This window comes from Chiloscyllium plagiosum, unplaced genomic scaffold, assembly GCF_037043375.1.
Source record: "Chiloscyllium plagiosum isolate Xiang-an unplaced genomic scaffold, Cpla_swu_hap1 HiC_scaffold_9, whole genome shotgun sequence".
Lineage (NCBI taxonomy): Eukaryota > Metazoa > Chordata > Chondrichthyes > Orectolobiformes > Hemiscylliidae > Chiloscyllium > Chiloscyllium plagiosum.
The window spans coordinates 82548578-82568042 of NW_028270147.1; the positions used below are offsets into that span (position 1 = coordinate 82548578).

Below are 19465 nucleotides of genomic sequence, written 5' to 3' on the forward strand. Positions count from 1 at the left end.
CATCGATGCAATTCACCTTAATGCCTATACATTCTGGTGAGCTGCAGAATTCTCTCCGGTAAACTTCCTCCTCGAAGTCTCTGCTCAACACCATCATGGGAGGACTATTACAGAACTCAGAGTGCTTCAAGGAAGCTCAGAGACCAGCTCTTCAGGGCAACTAAAGTGTAGCGTTGCCAATATTACTATCATCCTGAGAACCAGAAAGGGATAACTTTATTAAAAAGATTTCACAAAAGAATTCTACAGCAGGCTATATCAGTCCAACTGCTACAAAGGAACCACATGCCTCCTCCTCCTTACCTCATGTCACCAAAATATACTCATCTATTCCCTTTTCCTTTCTTTATTTAGCTAGCTTCCTCTTAAATGCACCTCTGCAATTCACCTCAATGCCTACATTATCTAGGGAGCTGCAGCACTGACTCTGGTAAACTTCCTCCTCAAATCACCAAGTGTTGAGAAGACACTCCTTTTAATCCGAACAGGGTTCTCTTTTCTTTTCACTAAGACAATTGGCTCTAGCTGAAGATGAAATTTCGTTGTTCAACAAGGCCACAAGAGGGTGAAACTGAGTTTACTGGCTCTATCACCACCTGATCGGTCCCGCACACTAGCTGACTCTAAAATTCAGTTGCCAACAGCTCAACAAGGCGCGAATGCAATCCCCAGAAACCACTTTGCAAATTTCGAAGGGCTCACCTCTCCCAAAAAGGTAGGTCTTAGTCACATACAACGAAAGGATCAAGTAACGTTAATCTTTGCAAACCAATTCCCTGGGACGTTTTAAAACCAGCACAAAGAGAGGGGTCCAAAGTCAGTGCTGAATCAAGTACACAGCAGCATTTCTCACTGTGCTGGTTCCTGGTGATACTGTGCTTGGACTGTTTGAATATTTTTTATTGCAAAATGACAGTAAAAGCAGCAAGGATGTGTACGGAACTTGGAAAACTTGAATGTTGGATCTCATGAGCTGCATTGCTTTCTGAGGCATTGTGAAAATCTTCAACAGTGCCTTGACGCCAAGGCAAGCTCCAAGAACATTGCTCTGGAAGCCCAGTAGGAACCTGGAGCTGTTCCACCCGTGTTTTAAAAAATTCTCAAGGTCAGGTTCGTAGGAGAGTAGTCTGACACAGAACAAACGACCAAGAGGCGAGTCTGCTATAATATGAGCATTTTATTCCCCGCAGCGTCGCCACAACCAGGTCTCATACTTACAACGGGTCTGGCTTATACTCACTCTACATGTTACCGGAACTGGGAGCCGTCAGTTCTCGTAGAGCGGTTGCCAACAACCCACGCTCGGCGGTTAAACGTAACCCCGGAGCAGACTCACCGAACTGGAGACTTTTCCAGCTGATATACTCTTTTCCAGATATAAACATTCATGTGAACAGCAGAGCAAGGCTAAAAAACACATTCCATTCTGGTTACATACAGATAAGAAGATTCACACGGGGAGGTGTGTAATAAGATTCACACGGGACTAAGCAACACCTCCATTCCGGTTAGATTCACACATGTATTGGGACATAATTTTTAACCGTTTCACCACATTCCACTGCTTGGCCCAATACATGTGTTACATTATGATTCACACATGTATTGGGACATAATTTTACACCACAACCCGGCATAACTGGATAGTTCCAAGGCAGGATTACACTGGACCAAACCTCCTAGCAGCTGCACCAACTGGCTCATTTGTACTTTGTGGCAATTAAGTCGAGACATTTTTTACAATTATCTCACCTCAATTTTTCTCAATTTCAACAATATCAGCCACTCTTCAGTACTTTCCCAGGAGCCATTTTTCACTGAGTTATACAGCTCAGAAACAGACTCTTCAGTCCATGCAGAACATAATCCCAAATTAAACTGCCTGCTCCTGGTCAATAAACCCTCCAAACCTTTCCCATTCATGTACTTATCCAAGTGTCTTTTGAACGTTGAAACTGCGCTCCTGTTTCAACTATTAATCCACATGAGGCAGTGGCATACTCGTAATGCACTGGACCCGTCACCCAGAATGTTGATGAAGGGCTTACGCCTGAAACGTCGACTCTCCTGCTCCTCGAATGCTGCCTGACATGCTGCGCTTTTCCAGCGCCACACTTTTCGACATTAGTCACCCAGAATTCCAGGCTAACATTCTGTGAACGTGGTTTCAAATCTCACTGTGGCAGATAGTGAAATAAAAAAAACTGGAACAAAAAGCTAATCTACTGGTGACCACTGGGATTGTTGTTTTAAAAACAAATGCAAAACCATCCATTTCGCTAAAGCCCTTTAGGACATCAGAATCATAGTAATGTCATCAATTCTTTCTTGGCAATTAGTGATAGAACATAGAAAAATACAGCGCAGTACAGGCCCTTTGGCCCTCGATGTTGCGCCGATCCAAGCCCACCTAACCTACACTAGCCCACTATTCTCCATATGCCTATCCAATGCCCGTTTAAATGCCCATAATGAGGGAGAGTCCACCACTGCTACTGGCAGGGCATTCCATGAACTCTCAACTCGCTGAGTAAAGAACCTACCCCTAACATCTGTCCTATACCTACCACCCCTTAATTTAAAGCTATGCCCCCTCGTAATAGCTGACTCCATATGTGGAAAAAGGTTCTCATGGTCACCCCTATCTAAACCCCTAATCATCGTGTACACCTCTATCAAGTCACCCCTAAACCTTCTTTTCTCCAATGAAAACAGCCCCAAGTGCCTCAGCCTTTCCTCATACGATCTTCCTACCATACCAGGCAACATCCTGGTAAACCTCCTCTGCACCCGTTCCAGTGCCTCCACATCCTTCCTATAGTATGGCGACCAAAACTGCACACAATACTCCAGATGCGGCCGCACCAGAGTCTTATACAACTGCAACTTGACCTCAGAACTCCGGAACTCAATTCCTCTACCAATAAAAGCCAGTACGCCATATGCCTTCTTCACCGAACTATTTACCTGGGTGGCAACTTTCAAAGATCTGTGTACATGGACACCAAGATCCCTCTGCTCATCCACACTACCAAGTATCCGACCATTAGCCCAGTACCCCATCTTTTTGTTACTCTTACCAAAGCGAATCAGCTCACACTTAGCTACATTGAACTCCATTTGCCACCTTTCTGCCCAGTTCTGCAGCTTATCTATATCCCGTTGTAACCTACCACATCCTTCCTCACTGTCAACAACTCCTCCGACTTTCGTATCATCCGCAAACTTGCTCACCCAATGGACAATCAATGCTGACTATACAGCAACGTTTAGATCCCCCGAATGAATAGGGAGAAAAATGCAAATAAGAGTTGACTAACTAGCCCTCAAGATTGCTTTCCATTTAATCAGAATGTAATTCCATTCACAATTGTTTGTATCTTCATTTCATTTACCCAATCTCATCACCATGTACATTTATAGACTTAAGATTAATGGCTTCAGCTGACCCAGCATCTGCTGCCTTTTGGAGGACAGAGCTATAAAATTCTTCTGCACTCAATGAGGACTGCTTCGTGGTTTCTGTCTTGAATTGCCCAACCCTCTGTTCACCTATCAGAGGACATATCTCTCCCTCATTGCTATCCAACCTTTTTTTGTTATAAGCATCTTAAACACTTCAGTCAAATCAATCCTCAGTCTTCTACACACTATGGACAAGCCTGACCTTGCGCTGGCTGAATATCTACACAAAGCTAGCTAGCCAACACTGGAATGTGATTCCAATTCTTCCAAAGTTCAGAGATGGCAAGGCTGCCCTGAAGACCAATAAATTGATAAATCCAGTCCAGAGCCTGACTTTGCATGGGCCAGTTCCTTGCCAAGCATGTTCAATACTAATTAGGTTTTTTGAGAAACTTCCTCCAAGGCACATTTAAATAGAGATAACCTCATACATAACATTGTTATCGCAACCCTCTTGAGTGAACTCATTCTTCTCGGTTACTCAAGCAGCTCAAACATGGTATGCAACAGTGTTGTCTTTATTGCAATTTATGTTACAACAGTCTCTTAAGGACCTTGTGAACACCAGTTAACTACTTTTAGCGTCTTTATCATTAAAGGTCTTACGAAAGATATAAGACTTTTGAGAACTCGTTTCTCTTCTCCCTCCATCTAACGTTAGGAGAACGTTCAGTTCAGGGCAAGAAAAATAATTTATTCTACTCATGACACACTTCCAAATACACTGCAGCAGAGCATTCCTCTTCCCTCCCAAAATAATCTGTCTTTTTGGTATGGTTGGCTGTAAATTCTCTCAAATTTGCGCATTTTCACCGTGTCTGTGGGGATTTCCTCCAGGTGCTCCGGTTTCCTCCCACAGTCACAAAGATGTGCAGGTCAGATGAATTGGCCATGTTAAATCGCCCATATTGTTAGGTGCATTAGTCGGAGGGAAATGGGTCTGAGTGGGTTACTCTTCGGAGGGTCGGTTTGGACTTCTTGGGCCCTAGGGCCTGTTTCCACACTGTAGGGAATCTAATCATTTCCTGTTAAATGAGGCTATGGTAAGGTTATGTTGGGAAATGTGCATTTTCTGCCACCTGGTGGTGAAGTACAGTAGTGTGCACATTCAGTAAGTAGCATCACCAACCAATAGCTTCTGGTGTCCTGTTTGCATTCAACCATCCTGAGACAACTCCAACGTTATGAATGATACTGCATTATACCTATTCTGATGATTGAAGAGGAAGTCAATTGACTGTTTAATAAAGCAAGCAGGGTGGGGTAGACAATGCAATTTATTTTTTCATTCCCCTCCCCAAATGAATCTTGATATTTATAGAGCCATAAGTTATGCAGCATGGTCCAACTTGTCCATGCTGACCAGGTTTCCTAAACTGAACTAGTTCCATTTACCTACATTTGGTCCATATACCTCTAAACTCTTCCTATTCATGTACCTGTCCAAAATGTCTTTTGAATGGCGTAATTGATTCTGCCTCCACTACTTCCTCTGGCAGCTCGTTCCCTATATGCATCCCTCTGTGTGAAAAATTGCCCCACCCCTCAGTCTCCTGAAAATCTTTCCCCTATAGTTCTGGACTCCCCTACCCTGGGGAAAAGACCTAGTTACTCACCCTATCCATGCCCCACACGATTTTATAAACCTCTTAAAAAGGTGACTCCTAACTGCTGTGGTTCTGTTCACCGAGCTGGAAGTTTTTGTTGCAAATGTTTCGTCCCCTGTCTAGGTGACATCCTCAGTGCTTGGGAGCCTCCTGTGAAGCGCTTCTGTGGTGTTTCCTCCGGCATTTATAGTGGCCTGTCCCTGCCGCTTCCGGTTGTCAGTTTCAGCTGTCCGCTGTAGTGGCCGGTATATTGGGTCCAGGTCGATGTGTTTGTTGATGGAGTTTGTGAATGAATGCCATGCTTCTAGGAATTCCCTGGCTGTTCTTTGTTTCGCTTGCCCTATAATGGTAGTGTTGTCCCAGTCAAATTCATGTTGCTTGTCGTCTGCGTGTGTGGCTACTAGGGATAGCTGGTCGTGTTGTTTCGTGGCTAGTTGATGTTCGTGTATGTTCGTCCGCATCCACGAACATCAACTAGCCACGAAACGACACGACCAGCTATACCTAGTAGCCACACACGCAGACGACAAGCAACATGAATTTGACTGGGACAACACTACCATTATAGGGCAAGCGAAACAAAGAACAGCCAGGGAATTCCTAGAAGCATGGCACATCCACAAACTCCATCAACAAACACATCGACCTGGACCCAATATACCGGCCACTACAGCGGACAGCTGAAACTGACAACCGGAAGCGGCAGGGACAGGCCACTATAAATGCCGGAGGAAACACCACAGAAGCGCTTCACAGGAGGCTCCCAAGCACTGAGGATGCCACCTAGACAGGGGACGAAACGTTTGCAACAAAAACTTCCAGCTCGGCGAACAGAACCACAGCAACGAGCACCCGAGCTACAAATCTTCTCACAAACAGGTGACTCCTAAGCCTCTGACACTCTAGGGAAAAAAGTACCAGCCTCCCCTGCTAACTCAAACCTTCTAGCCCAAGCAATATTCTTGTAAATTTATTATTGTACACTCATTGAAAGCCCAGGAGAACAAACAAAAACTGCAGATAGTAAAATGTTTCTGGCAAGTCGGTCTCCAGCTTGCTGCCACCAAATGAATAAGGGTGGGCTTAGCCCTCTCTGGTGCAAGCAAATCTCAGTTTCCAGGCACAAGTCTGAGGTTCAGTCACTGTCTGTGTGATTCACCTGTGTACAAGGCTTCCCACTCTTTCCAATTCAGACCACATGGCACTGTCACACATGTGGACTAGAACAGAGGCTTGAAAGGCTCAGCATGTGCTTAAAGAAAAAAAAAAATCCTCCAAAGTCACACATTTGCCATTTCAAATCCCACTTCAGAGACCTGAGCATAAAATCTCAACAGCCATAGATGGAGGGCTGCTCTGTCGGAGGGGTTGCCTTATAAACAGGATAGGAAATCAGGGCCCTGTGTGTTACCTCAGGTTAACTCAAAAGACTTCATGACAGCAATCAAAGAGTAACTAAGTTCTTTGGTGTCTTGGACGGCATTCAGCCTTCAACCTACATTGCTGAAGAAATAGGTGGTCATCACCATATTGCTGCTGTAGTAGGTTGCATTCTGCAGTGCGAAAATTGGACACTGTGTTACCTAATGTCACAACAATCTCTACACTTTTAAAATACTTTCCTTGTTTGTATCGTACTTCAGGGAACCAGAGATCATGAAAGATGCTATTCAAAACTGTCTAGATTGAGGTTAATGATGTAACTTAGTACAGGGACCTTTCCTCCCGAAAAGCAATGACTGATTCCAGAATAGAGTTGCATCAGCTCCATCTTCACATGCAACTATTGCTAAACTGATCAGTTATGGAGGTTGTCATATCAAGGTCAATGCTGTGCTCACCAAGAACCACTTTTTCTGGGTTACATGCCTCCCCGGAAAAACCAACACATACTGAACTGGAACAATGGGCGACTTAGCCAAGGAAGTATTAAAACTAACTGTAACAACTACTCTGTCATTTCTCCAGTTCAGGCGAAAGTGAGTACTGCAGATGCTGGAGATTAGAACCAAGAGAGTGTGGTGCTGGAAAAGCACAGCTGGTCAGACAGCATCTGTGGAGTAGGGAAATCAAAGTTTCGGGCAAAAGCCCTTCGTTGATTTCCCTGCTCCTCGGATGCTGCCTGACTGGCTGTGCTTTTCCAGCACCACACTCTTGGTTTTAATCTCCAGTTCAGACTAATTGTCTTAGCAGCAATCAGGAATCAAATCTGGGATCTCTGTGATTTTGACTTATTAATAAATATAACACAACAAATGCAAAAAGTGATAAATGTTGTTCCAGAAAGAAAATACGCGAAAAGCAGTGACTGCTAATACAGTATTATTCTACTTACATATATGGACCTGGAAGGCCACCAAGGGCATTGAAACATAAACAGGTATCTTCTACTATAACCGGACCCTGGATCTAAAAGAAATAAAGTTGCTCAATGTCACTACATTCCAAATTTATTGTTGTCAAATTTACTGTTACAATCCACAGCAGAATGTTGACTGTTCAATTTGGAGATCAATAGCAGTTTGCCCCACATCTTGCATGTTAAATATCAAGAAATAATGTTTCATGGACAGTGCTCATAGGCCGTGAACAAACCCAACGTTCAGGTTCTGTTCTCGTTCCCAGCAGTGTTATTTTGCACAACTGAGCAACTGCCCACTACCAAAATCATCATGACTTTTTTTTCCACTTCTGTAGCCAATCAAGTACTCATGAGCAAAGTCCATTATGGGCGCTAATGCTCAAGTTGGCATGATCAGAACATCCATTTGTTAAGTGATTTCAGCCAAGTTCTCAACTTGGTATAAGCTACTCCTGTTGGAAAAACATTGCATGTGGACGATTTGGGAATTGACTGTGATGCAGCCCACGGTTGAATAGCCCACAAACTTTCACTTTCTAGAGTGAGGCACCAGAAGGCTGCTCTTGCCCCTGATACAGCATCCTAGAATCAGTAACTGACATCGATAAAGAAGGCAAAAACATTTTAGGGACAACATTTAATTAATAGTCATTGGTGTGAAATGTATCGAAAGCAAATGCAATTTCACAAGAATTCCCAAATTACACACAAATGGATCACTAGTCAATTGCAAAGCGACATGAGGAATTGCAATGAGCTCACAAGCACAATATGGATCGCGATTGTGATCGTTTCTGCCAGTGTTATAGCCTTTGGCTTATTTCTTCCCACCATGGTATATAACGGAGTTAAAAAGAATTAGGAGAAAGTGAGGACTGCAGATGCTGGAGATCAGTGCTGAAAAATGTGTTGCTGGAAAAGCCCTGAAGAAGGGCTTATGCCCGAAATGTCGATTCTCCTGCTCCTTGGATGCTGCCTGACCTGCTGCGCTTTTCCAGCAACACATTTTTCAGTTAAAAAGAATTAGGTTCTCTCAGAAAATCAGCCAGTTTGTTCCAATAAACAAATTTCCTGGCTAGGTATCTGAAGGAAGACATCCAATTTGAATAAAAACACTTTGAAGGTTTCGACTAATAGCAAACAAATGTGAATCTCCAGTAAACGTTCACATGGGTGCAGAGTCACTGGTTACTTCTGTTACGATACGGCGGTGAACCCTTCTGCTAATTAAACCAAACACCCGGAAAAGCTCACCCTCGCCCCGTAATGTGTTAAAATATGAGTGACTGAGAACTCCCGAATTCCACTATTTAAAGAAAATAATATCAACTTATTCTTTAACTCTAAAAGTGAACATTAAACAACAACTATTCACAACTCAAAGCCTCCCCTTTCTCTTAATTATTTATTATCTGCCTACAACTCTATAACAATATATTACTCCAATATAACACTTATTAAAATTACATCAACTTAATTTCAAAACCACACAGAGGCTATCATCTTTGGTGTTTTTCTTTCAGCTGAAGATCTCCCTGGGTCATCTTTGTTCTTTCACTACGAATATATTTCATATGAAAGACACCTTTGATAGAGTGTGTTTCAATGTCTTGGGTCTTTCCTGATGGCAGTTACTCTGTCTGACTTTCAAAATGCCTGCCTTTTTTATACCCCTAACATTGGATCGTGTCATTGGCTCAAGGTTGGCAAAACAATAAATTCAAACTCAATTGGGTTTTAGTATCCTGAGGCATAATTTAAACTGATTGGTTAAATTCGAATCATTGTCAAAACAGCAACCAACTCGGGTATCCATTTCACAGCCAAATGTTACATATTTACAATTTTCCAGTACACTCAGACTGCTAGCTAGTCATACGGCAGGTGCTCATAAGTAGTCAGTGCAGAACAACATTCACTCTCAAAGTACACGCTATCAATTTCATAACACTTCCACTAAGTGGATCTCAGAGCACCTTCCCCATCTGACTAACAGATGGCACGACACAGATCACGAAAGCTATTGAATGTCCTAAAGACTACTGAATTTGCATATGCCGTTCACTACATATAATCATTGGCAAGTTAGGTGTATAAACTAAAAGTACTAATTGGATGGAAAACATGTTGGGATATGGTGAGGTTGTGTTAGCTGCTACATAAATGACATATTTTGTATTTAAAACATCAATTTAGTAATATTCAAGTAACAAACTGATAGAGCAGAGGCTATAGTACAGTTTATTTGGACAATTACATGACCATTTACTAACATATCTAGGCCAGATAATACGTTTGGTAACTGACACTTACTTGCCTGGCTGCTTCCTGACATTTCTTGATAGAGATTTCATCGGGATCACCCTGATACTCTGGCACTGGAGAGGAAATAATAATTAACTTGAATCTCATTTTCTAGTTCATCAGTCTTAAGATGACAGCAAATTAGAATGTCAACTACTTACAGTCAATCTTTTTGGAAACAAGTGTGAAAGGAAACTTGTCACCCAGAATTTGAACAACCTGTTTTGCAAAGACAAAAGCAAGATTTAATCCCTGTTTCCGCCAAAAGGGTTTAAAAAAAAGTTTTAATTAATTTGCTTGACAAGACAATAAGAGATCAACTTATATGGCCATTGTACCTGATATTGTGTGTCTATCAGTTATGCAGTAAATGTACTGCAGCCACATGCCAAGATTTCAACAACACCTCACAGACCTTTGGCAACTACCATTTAGGAGAACAGTAATAGCACAGGGTTACCTCCAAGCTCCTCCTCTACATCTCACATGATTTTGGCTAGGTCATAGATCACTGTTCCTTCATTGTCACAGGGTCAAACTTTTGGAATTCCCAAACATTGGTGTGCAATTTCAGTATAGAAGCACGCTTCATGGTTTGCCTGCAATGTTACTGTTCTTAGCCATTAAACAGGTGAGGTCATGAAGCTGGGTATACAGTATACAGGAAAGCAAGGCACCAGATCAACCCAGTAGAATTTCACTTTCGCTCCCTTTCCCTGACCTCATTAGGAAAGACGATTAGAGACACCTGCCATATCTTACTAAATATGAGTAAGAACTGCATAAACAGTCTAGAATTTGCTGCAGCAGGGCATCACGGTGCATACCCAGTCAATCAAACCTTTTCCAGTGCCCGCTTCAGCTTAAAGCACAGTCGCCAAAAAAAGTTCTGAGTGCAACATAGCCAAAGGTAAAAGGCGTTTCTGAACTTAAAACAGAAATTGATGGAGAAACTCAGCAGGTCTGGCAGCATCTGTGGAGAGAAATCAGAGTTAACGTTTCGGGTCCAGTGACCCTTCTTCAGAACAAACAGATACTGACAGACCTCCTGAGTTTTCCCACCAATTTCTGCTTTTTTTTTTGGTTCTGATTTCCAGCATTCACAGTCCTTTTTTTCCAGCTTTTTGTGCTTCAGAACTTTTTGAATGTCAGTTCGTTTTTAATAAGATTTCTCGAAGAAACTGCATGAGCAGTGGATCAAAAATCAGAGTTAAATCTACTATGGAAAGAGAAATGAAGTGGGAGATAAATGGTGGAGTGAGTTAAAGTGATTACATGAAAAACCGTGAAAACTACATCCTAATTACATTGGGCAGCACCGTGACTCAGTGGTTAGCACTGCTACCTCACAGCACCAGAGTCCCAGGTTCGATTCCAGCCTCAGGCGACTGTCTGTGTGGAGTGAGTTAAAAGTGATTACATGTCTGTGTGGGGATGCTCCAGTTTTCTCCCACAGTCCAAAGATGTGCAGGTCAGGTGAATTGACTATGCTAAATTGCCCATAGTGTTAGGTGCATTAGTCAGAGGGAAATGGGTCTGGGTGGGTTACTCTTCGGAAGGTCGGTATGGACTGGTTGGGCCGAAGGGCCTGTTTCCACACTGTTGGGAATCTAATCTAATTACAGTCAGAATGTTAAGTAAACCTCACTCTGTGTACTCAGCTATATATTGCTAAGTAACAGGAAAGGAAGGGCTCAGAATGCAGCCTATTCTGGTACAAAATACTGAGATTGCAGCCTGTGAAAAGGTTCAGGCTTGCTACAAGTTGACAGCCTGGAAGGGAGTATGGTACCGCGACAAAAACAAATCCATCAGAGAGAGGGAATAGAAACAGAAGAGGCAATATCGCTTCCTTATCCTATACCGTGGCCTACCTCCTCCAGCTTCCTCGCGTTACCGGTAACAAACACCACACTACGACCTGTATTTACAGCCATGAGCACTTCCAGCACAGACAGACAGAGAGACAGCGAGGGGCTAACGTTTCCGGGGACGAGGACGGGAGATGCCTCTGATTGGCTCAGACTTTGCAACACTCCTCCCCACGTGCTCCGAATGGAACGGGGAGACATGAACCAGCCAATGGTTGCAGGCGGAGAGTAGCGGGTGGTCAAATCAGCTCGTTCACCCGGAAACTGATGGGATGAATTGTAATAACACATGGTGCGCTAACAGGAGAGTGGATTTGCTCCAGCAGTTTTTAGGTTTTATATTTCTTGGCTGCTCTTTTTATTTCTTTTCTTGTCTAATCCATTTTAAAAAAAAGGCATTTGCCTTCCCGCGCGTTGACATACACAAAGAAAACAAAAATAAAGTTCAGCGATAACACCAGGGAAGCAACCGAAAAGACTTCACCGTAGGCCGACCGATATCTTTGGAGAAGGAGCTAACGTGTCCAGTTCGTGCTATATTCGTTGTAAGGAAATGAGTGTCACATTGTGCAAATTGTAAGAACAGTGGACTTGTTATTGGTCTTTAGGACTTAATTTACACGCAGAGCTGTTGTACACTTTGTGCGAGGAAGGTGACCGATGAGCAAGGTAGGCTAAGTAATATTTCATAGCAAATGGGATTTACGTGCAAAAAAGAATCCAATGACCTTAGATATTAAAGCTCGTCAAGGTTTGTTTATTTTTAAAAGGGAAACATCTGAATATAGGACATGTTTTGCCTCAAATTTGTCAGTCAATATGACTGAAACTTGAGGTATGGATGTGGTGGCAGTACTATTGCTTGTGAAATTAGCCTTGGAAAATTAAAATTGGTGACATGGAGAAATTGACATTTGTTTAATCTTAACACTTCCCAATCAGCATAGCTACCATTCTAATATGGTGGCTTGAATTTAAAAGAAAATTAAGTATTAGGTTAAAATTAACTCCGTTTGAGCTTTGTCTTACCCCTGTATAAGTACACTTGTTGAACTAGGGAAAATGCCTGGACAACAAGCCCAGTCCGTCATAGTTGATTTTGCAGGTGTTTGGTCTGAGTGCTTGGAGATCTGGCTTCAAGAAGAATTCCAATGTTTATTGGACTGCCTGGCCATTGAATCTGGAGGTTGTTGCTGATATACAAATCTCAATACAGTGCAAGAACATGGCACTATATACAGCTGCCTGGTGTACTATGACTTTTGACTTGAGGTCTTTGCTGTCAAACACTGTACTGTAGTTTGTAGAGGACTGAGCTGGTCAAGTCTTGGATCTTCTCAGCACTGGTGTCCAAGAAACCTCATCTCACTCCTGCAACTGCTTCGTGATGATATTACCGAAACTGTGAATGGGAGATCTGAAACAGATGCTTTCAAAATTGGACCAGTATCAGCAAGGCTGTTCGGATAGTCCCAGATGGTTTAAGATCTACCTGAAAGTGGCTGTACATCTCAGTAAGATCAATTGCCCTCTGGGTGTGAGTGTTAAATATTGCCCCAATGGAAAACTCTCAGTTGCCTCTGAGACAGAACTAAACTAACAACCATAGACATACTGCAACCATTGATCGTCCTATTCAGAAGACTACAGTCTTTCGACTCTGCAACAGATTTGAAAGCCCTCTCAATCTCTTCAATTTGCATATCTAAAACTCAGCATCTGCCCAGATATTGCCAAAATAAAAACTTAAATGTCAAATAATCCATATGTGGAATATGTTACAGATATTCCTATAACGTAATGGTTGTATTCTTATGCAATCTTGTGTTATAAACAAATTGCGCGTTAGTAACAGCACTTAATGTGTTGGTGATGTAATCGTGTTACAGGCAACACACAGTTTCCAAAGCAGGAACTTTTAAAATATATTCCCAATTTGTTGCAGTGATTTTGCGTTAACAAAATACGTGTTATAGCAGAGCAACTTTATAGAGCCATAGTTATAGAGACTTTGGATTAGTGGTGCTGGAAAAGCACAGCAGTTCAGGCAGCATCCGAGGAGCAGCTGTGCTCTTCCAGCACCACTAATCCAAAATCTGGTTTCCAGCATCTGCAGTCATTGTTTTTACCTTTTACATAGTTAGAGAGACGTACAGCATGGAAACAGATCCTTCCGTCCAACTTGCCAATGCCGACCTGATATCCTAAATTAATCTAGTTCCGTTTGGCTCATATCCCTCTGAACCCTTCCTATTCATATACCCATCCCAAAGCCTTTTAAATGTTGTAATTGTACCAGCCACCATCATTTCCTCTGGCAGTTCATTCCATACACTGTCTGGATGAAAAAATTGCCTCTTAGGTCCCTTTTTAAATCATTCCCCTCTCACCTTAAAATTATGCTCTCTAGTATTGGATTCCCCTACTCTGGGGATAAAAACCTTGGCTATTTCACCCTATCCATGCCCTTCACGACTTTATAAACTTCTATAAGATCACCCCTCAGCCTCCTATACTCCAGGGAAAAAAGCAAGCCTATTTAGCCTCTCTTGAGAGCTCCAGCCCTCAAACCCTGGCAATATCCTTGTAAATCTTTCCTGAAACCTTTCCGAATTTCACATCTTTGCTATAGCAAGGACACCAGAATCACTTGTATTCCAAAATTGGCCTGACAAATGTCCCGTTCAGTGCAACATGAAGTCCCAACATCCAAAACTCAATGTACTCACCAACCAATGGCAAGTGTATCAAACACCTTATTCACTATCTTATCTACCTGTGACTCACTTTCAACGAACTCGGAACCTGTGCTCCAAGGTCGCTTTGTTCACCAACACACACCAGAACCTTACCTTTAAATGTATAAGTCCTGCCCTGATTTGCCTTGTCAAAATGTAGCACCTCGCATTTATCTAAATTAAATTATTTCAGCCCATTGGCCCTTCTGATCAAGATTCCATTGTACTCTGAGTTAACTTATTCACTGTTCACTGCATCTTCAATTTTGGGGTAATCTGCAAACATACTAACTATACCTCCTATGTTCATAGCCAAATCATATATGGAAATGACAAAAAGCAGTGGACCCAGCACCAATCCTTGCAGCACACCACTGGCCACAGGTCTCCAGTCCAAAAAGCAACCTTCCAACAACACCCTCTTTCTCCTACCTTCAAGCCAATTTGGTATCCAAGTGCTAGTTCTCCTTGTATTCCATGTGATCTAACCTTGCTAACCAGTCTACCATGAGGAACTTTGTCGAATGCCTTATGAAGTCAATATTGACAATGTCCACTGCTCTGACTTCATCAATTCTCTTTGTCACGTTCTTTAAAAAATCTCTATCAAGTTAGTCAGACACGGTTTCCTGTGCGAAGGTGAGGATTGCAGATGCTGGAGATCAGAATCGAGAGTGTGGTGCTGGAAAAGCACAGCAGGTCAGACAGCATCTCGGGAGCAGGAAAATCGACATTTCGGGCAAAGGCCCTTCATTAGGAATGAGGTTGGAAGGGATAAATGGGAGGGTGGGGTTGGGGGAAAGGTAGCTGAGAATGTGATAGGTGGATGGAGGTGGGGTAATGGTGATAGGTTGGAGGGGAGGGTGGAGTGGATAGGTGGAAAGAATAATGGGCAGGTTGGACAGGTCATGAGGGCGGTGCTGAGCTGGAAGGTTGGAACTGGGATAAGGTGGGGAGAAGAGAAATGAGGAAATTAGTGAAATCAAGATTGATGCCATGGGGTTGGAGGGTCCCAAGGCGGAAGATGAGGCGTTCTTCCTCCAGGCGTCGGGTGGTAAGGGAATGGCGATGGAGCAGGCCCAGGACCTGCAAGTTCTCGTCAGAATGGGAGGGGAAGTTGAAGTGTTCGGCCACAGGGCGGTATGGTTGGTTGGTGTCCCAGAGATGTTCTCTGAAGCGCTCTGCGGGTAGGCATCCTGTCTCCCCAATTTCGAGGAGACCGCATTGGGAGCAACGGATACAGTAAATGACATGTGGAAGTGCAGGTGAAACTTTGATGGATGCGGAAAGCTCCTTTGGGGCCTTGGACTGAGGTGAAGGGGGAGGTGTGTGCAGGTTTTTCAATTCTTGCGGTGGCAGGGAAGGTGCTGGAAGGGGAGAGTGGGTTGTTGGAGGGAGGTGGACTTGATGAAGCAGTCACGGAGGGAACGGTCTTTACCATGCACAAAGCCATGTTGACTATCCCTGATCAGTCCTTACCTTTCAAAATACATGTAAATCCTGACCCTCAGGATTCCCTCCAACAACTTGCACACCAGTAATATCAGGCTCACCGGTCTATTGTTCCCTGGCTTGTCCTTACCACCTTTCTTAAATAGTTAACTGCGTTAGCCAACCTCCAATCTTCCAGCACCTCACCCGTGAGGTGATATAAATATTAAGCACTTCCCATACCTTGGGGAATCAACTCTCAATAATTTGCAGTTGTAAGTGGGAACCTGTTCTTTTGCCTTTTGAAATACTGCAAAAGCTTATAGAACTGTGTTGGTATTGCCCCTTCTGTGTGACTTTTTAAGGTGAGGATGGTCTGAGTTTGTCATTTAAGTTGAAAAGTCTTTCTGGTATGTTTGTTTGGAAGCTGAGATCCAGTAAATTAAGCACCAAAATCTTGTTATGTTAGATGATCTTGGTGCAATGAGGAAGTTAATTTTCAAACCCACTCAGGATAACCAAAATCTCACTTCTCCAGACGCCCATCTCAGAAAAAAACTTATGTTTATCTGCAGTCTCTATGCTATGTTTTTAAATAGCTCTGAATTTACTGAAAACGTCAGTGCACTTTCATTTATAAACACTATATTGGCAGCTTTGAACATTTAGTTTGTTTTGCCTTATATTATTGCTTTGCTGAGATGTGAATGACTGTGCCCTTTTCAGGTTCTGAATACAGTAACATAACAGTTAACAAGCCATTTTCCATCTTTACCAAGATTTGAAAATGAACTTGCTGCCGAAGAGCTCAAAAGAGTTCAGTTCTGCTGAATACTGGGAGACCTTCTTTAAGAAACGGGGTGCCAATGCCTTTGAGTGGTATGGGACCTATGTGGATCATTGTGCTGTTCTGCACAAGTATATCAAGCCTAAAGATAAGGTAATTGAAACTTTTTAAAATGGGCTTGGACAAAGTTCTTCATTTCTTAAAGCAGAATGGTCTTTGTAACAGTTTTTTTTAGGAGTAAGTTAACTGCCATAATGAAATAAATTTTGAATTGTTTTAACCGTGTTGTTAAAATAATTCCTAATTGTTGAACGAACTGCAAGCCTTTACTTTGCACTGTTAGAAACAAGCCAGTCAATTTCTACTTCAGTCTTGAGTAAGGACCCTGTTTTTTTTTAATCTGAAAAAGAAATGTGTTAGTTTTCGAGTGACTGCTCTGTACAATAATGGAGCACCGATTGTCTATGTCTTCAATTCTGTTTCAAGTTATACCATTAAAGCATCTGTTGGATGCTGCCATTGTGAATGGTTATTTTTTTCCCTTGGCATTTTCTGTCAGTCCAACAAAAAATGATCAACTAACCTGAAACATATAAAAGTTATAGGTTAAGTTCCGCTTCAGATCATGATTGTGAAGTCTAGAGCAGTAGTTAATCAGATATCATCTTTTGGGTAAGACAAAGACTTTGTCTTGGATGGACATGAGATACCACAGTGTTTTAAAGGATGTCCTGGCTAATATTTATCCCTTAACCAACATCATGAAGACAGATGACCTGATCAGCTATCTCATTGCAGTTTGTGGGCTATTGCCGTGTGCAAACTGGCTCTTGCATTCTGCATTGCAAAAGGGACTGCACTTCTTCAGGAGGGAGGTCCCTTGCTGTAAAATGCTTTGGAATGTTTTCGGGTCATAACAGCTGCTCTGGCAAATGCTTGCTTTTGTTCGTCTGCTATTTCTCTTTAAAGGTGAAATGTATGGGGGAATGTAGTGAGTGCTTTGTTTTTAAAACCACTCGCACTGTGGTGACCCAAAGGTCAATTCTATGAGAAGGTCCGAAACCTTTGCCTCAGAACAAAATGGTTTGAAAGACGTGATGCTGGACTCTACGTTAACTTTGTTTCTCGCTCCAGATCTGTTGAGTTCCTCCATGACTTTGTCTTTTTCAGATTTCCAGCACTTAGATTATTCTGATTTTATTTGAATATGCTGCAGGTTTTCGACTGGAGAGGTGGCTTTGAGGTTTTAGAGTCATGCAGCACAGAAACAGACCAGTCCAACCTGTCTGTGCTGACCAGGTATCCTAAACTGAACTGTGTGTGGCTGGTGGGGGTAGGGAGGTGGATCTGGATAATGAGAGAGAATGGGAGTGGAAGAATTTATTCCTGTGATGTAGAAGGTGCTTAGCTGAGAGGGCCTTGTTTCAGGTGGATATGTTGTTTGAGACTGAAACGTTGTCAAATTTGATGGTGGACAATGTTGTATTCCATTCCCTACTGCTGACGTTTCTTCTACACAAGTAATCATAAAATTAACAAGATATTTTATTTCAAGCAAGTAATCGTATTTCTCCTCTCTCTACCTTTTGATCTTTTAGGTGTTAGTTGTTGGCTGCGGTAACTCTGAACTAAGTGAGCAGATGTATGATGTAGGTTACCAGGGGATCACAAACATTGACATAAGTGAAGTGGTCATAGCCCAGATGAAGGAACGCAATGCCACCCGCCGACCGGCGATGGTCTTTGTGAAGATGGACATGTTGCAGATGGAGTTTGGTGACTCGCAGTTTCAAGTTGTACTGGACAAGGGGACCTTGGACGCCCTCATGACGGATGAGAGCAAAGAGACTCTGCGCAATGTTGACAGGATGTTTGCAGAGATTGGGCGTGTCTTGCAGGTCGGTGGGCGCTTTGTGTGCATCTCACTGGCCCAGGAGCACATCGCAAAGAAAGCTGTTGGCCACTTCGCGCAGCGGGGCTGGCTGGTGAGAATACACACCGTGGAGGAACAGGGCACGGCAAGCAGACAGTTCACAGTGCCCGTGTTCATCTTCATCTTCACCAAGTTCAAGGAGATTTCTGGAGCTGGCCACCAGATCCTGGAGATGTGTGCAGAGGAGCTGGACAAGCCGCTGCGAATGGACAGTGTGGATGGACTGTTGGAAGCGATGAAGGGAAGGCAGCAGTATGCACTACTCCGAAACCACTTGGCCAAGCACTCCAGCAGCAGAGAGAGCGTAGCCCTCACTCTTTGTGACAGCGTATCTGGGAAACCTCGCTACACCTTTCATGTTGTCGATCTGCCCTCCGTGAAATCTCCTCGCACCAACCACTTTGCAATTTTCATAGGTGAGTGTGATCATGGTTGTGCTGGAAAAACCATGTGACAGGGTATCTCTATCTATAACGTTATCTGGGCGTAAAATCGTGAGGGTTGTGCTAATAAGTTGTTTGATGATGAAGTACCTTCTGGACTCCGTCGTGGTAATGATGGCAAAACTGCCAATGTCCACCAAATGTTGCTTCACTGAAACTGATGACGGCTTTGAGAGCACGCACATTCACAAAATAAGGTGGCGGTTTCACTCATTCTGTTCTCTGCCTACAGTCAGGGTTGACCTATTTTGCTGTGGTGCTCAATCCACCTTAGCCAGAACGGGGATTGAAGCCCTCGGTGGTGTAATTGTTTCGAACCATTCAAGCTGTCCAACCGACCGAGCCTAAGAAGTTGAGGACCTAGCACCGGCCCTTATGGCATGCCACTCATTACATTTAGCTATCTGAAGATTTAAGTTAAATATAGTGGGTCTAGTAATTTATTCTCTAATGTTCATAGAATTCCTACAGCGTGGAAGCAAGCCATTCGGTACATCGAGTCCATGCTGACCCTCTGAAGAGCT

At 43.0% G+C, this 19465-nt stretch overlaps 2 protein-coding genes across 4 annotated transcripts in view; one reads left to right on the forward strand and one right to left on the reverse strand.

Annotated features, from left to right (window-relative positions):
* The window catches only part of itpa (inosine triphosphatase (nucleoside triphosphate pyrophosphatase)), a 34579-nt gene extending 22859 nt beyond the window's left edge, over positions 1-11720 (reverse strand). The window contains exons 1-4 of the mRNA XM_043699881.2: positions 11613-11720; positions 9900-9957; positions 9748-9812; positions 7408-7481 (exon numbers count right to left, since the gene is read on the reverse strand). Of these exons, the coding sequence (XP_043555816.2) occupies positions 7408-7481; positions 9748-9812; positions 9900-9957; positions 11613-11675 (260 nt within the window). The 5' untranslated portion in view covers positions 11676-11720. The remainder of the gene's footprint in view (positions 1-7407; positions 7482-9747; positions 9813-9899; positions 9958-11612) is intronic.
* Positions 11721-11918: 198 nt separating this feature from the next.
* Positions 11919-19465, forward strand: part of mettl13 (methyltransferase 13, eEF1A lysine and N-terminal methyltransferase) — a 30341-nt gene continuing 22794 nt past the window's right edge. Inside the window, exons 1-3 of one of the 3 annotated variants that reach the window (XM_087990880.1) lie at positions 11919-12278; positions 16505-16718; positions 18164-18914. In XM_087990880.1, coding sequence (XP_087847006.1) covers positions 16566-16718; positions 18164-18914 — 904 coding nt within the window. In that variant the 5' untranslated portion in view covers positions 11919-12278; positions 16505-16565. The remainder of the gene's footprint in view (positions 12279-16504; positions 16719-18163; positions 18915-19465) is intronic. The other 2 variants (XM_043699878.2, XM_043699879.2) reach the window with 2 other exon arrangements.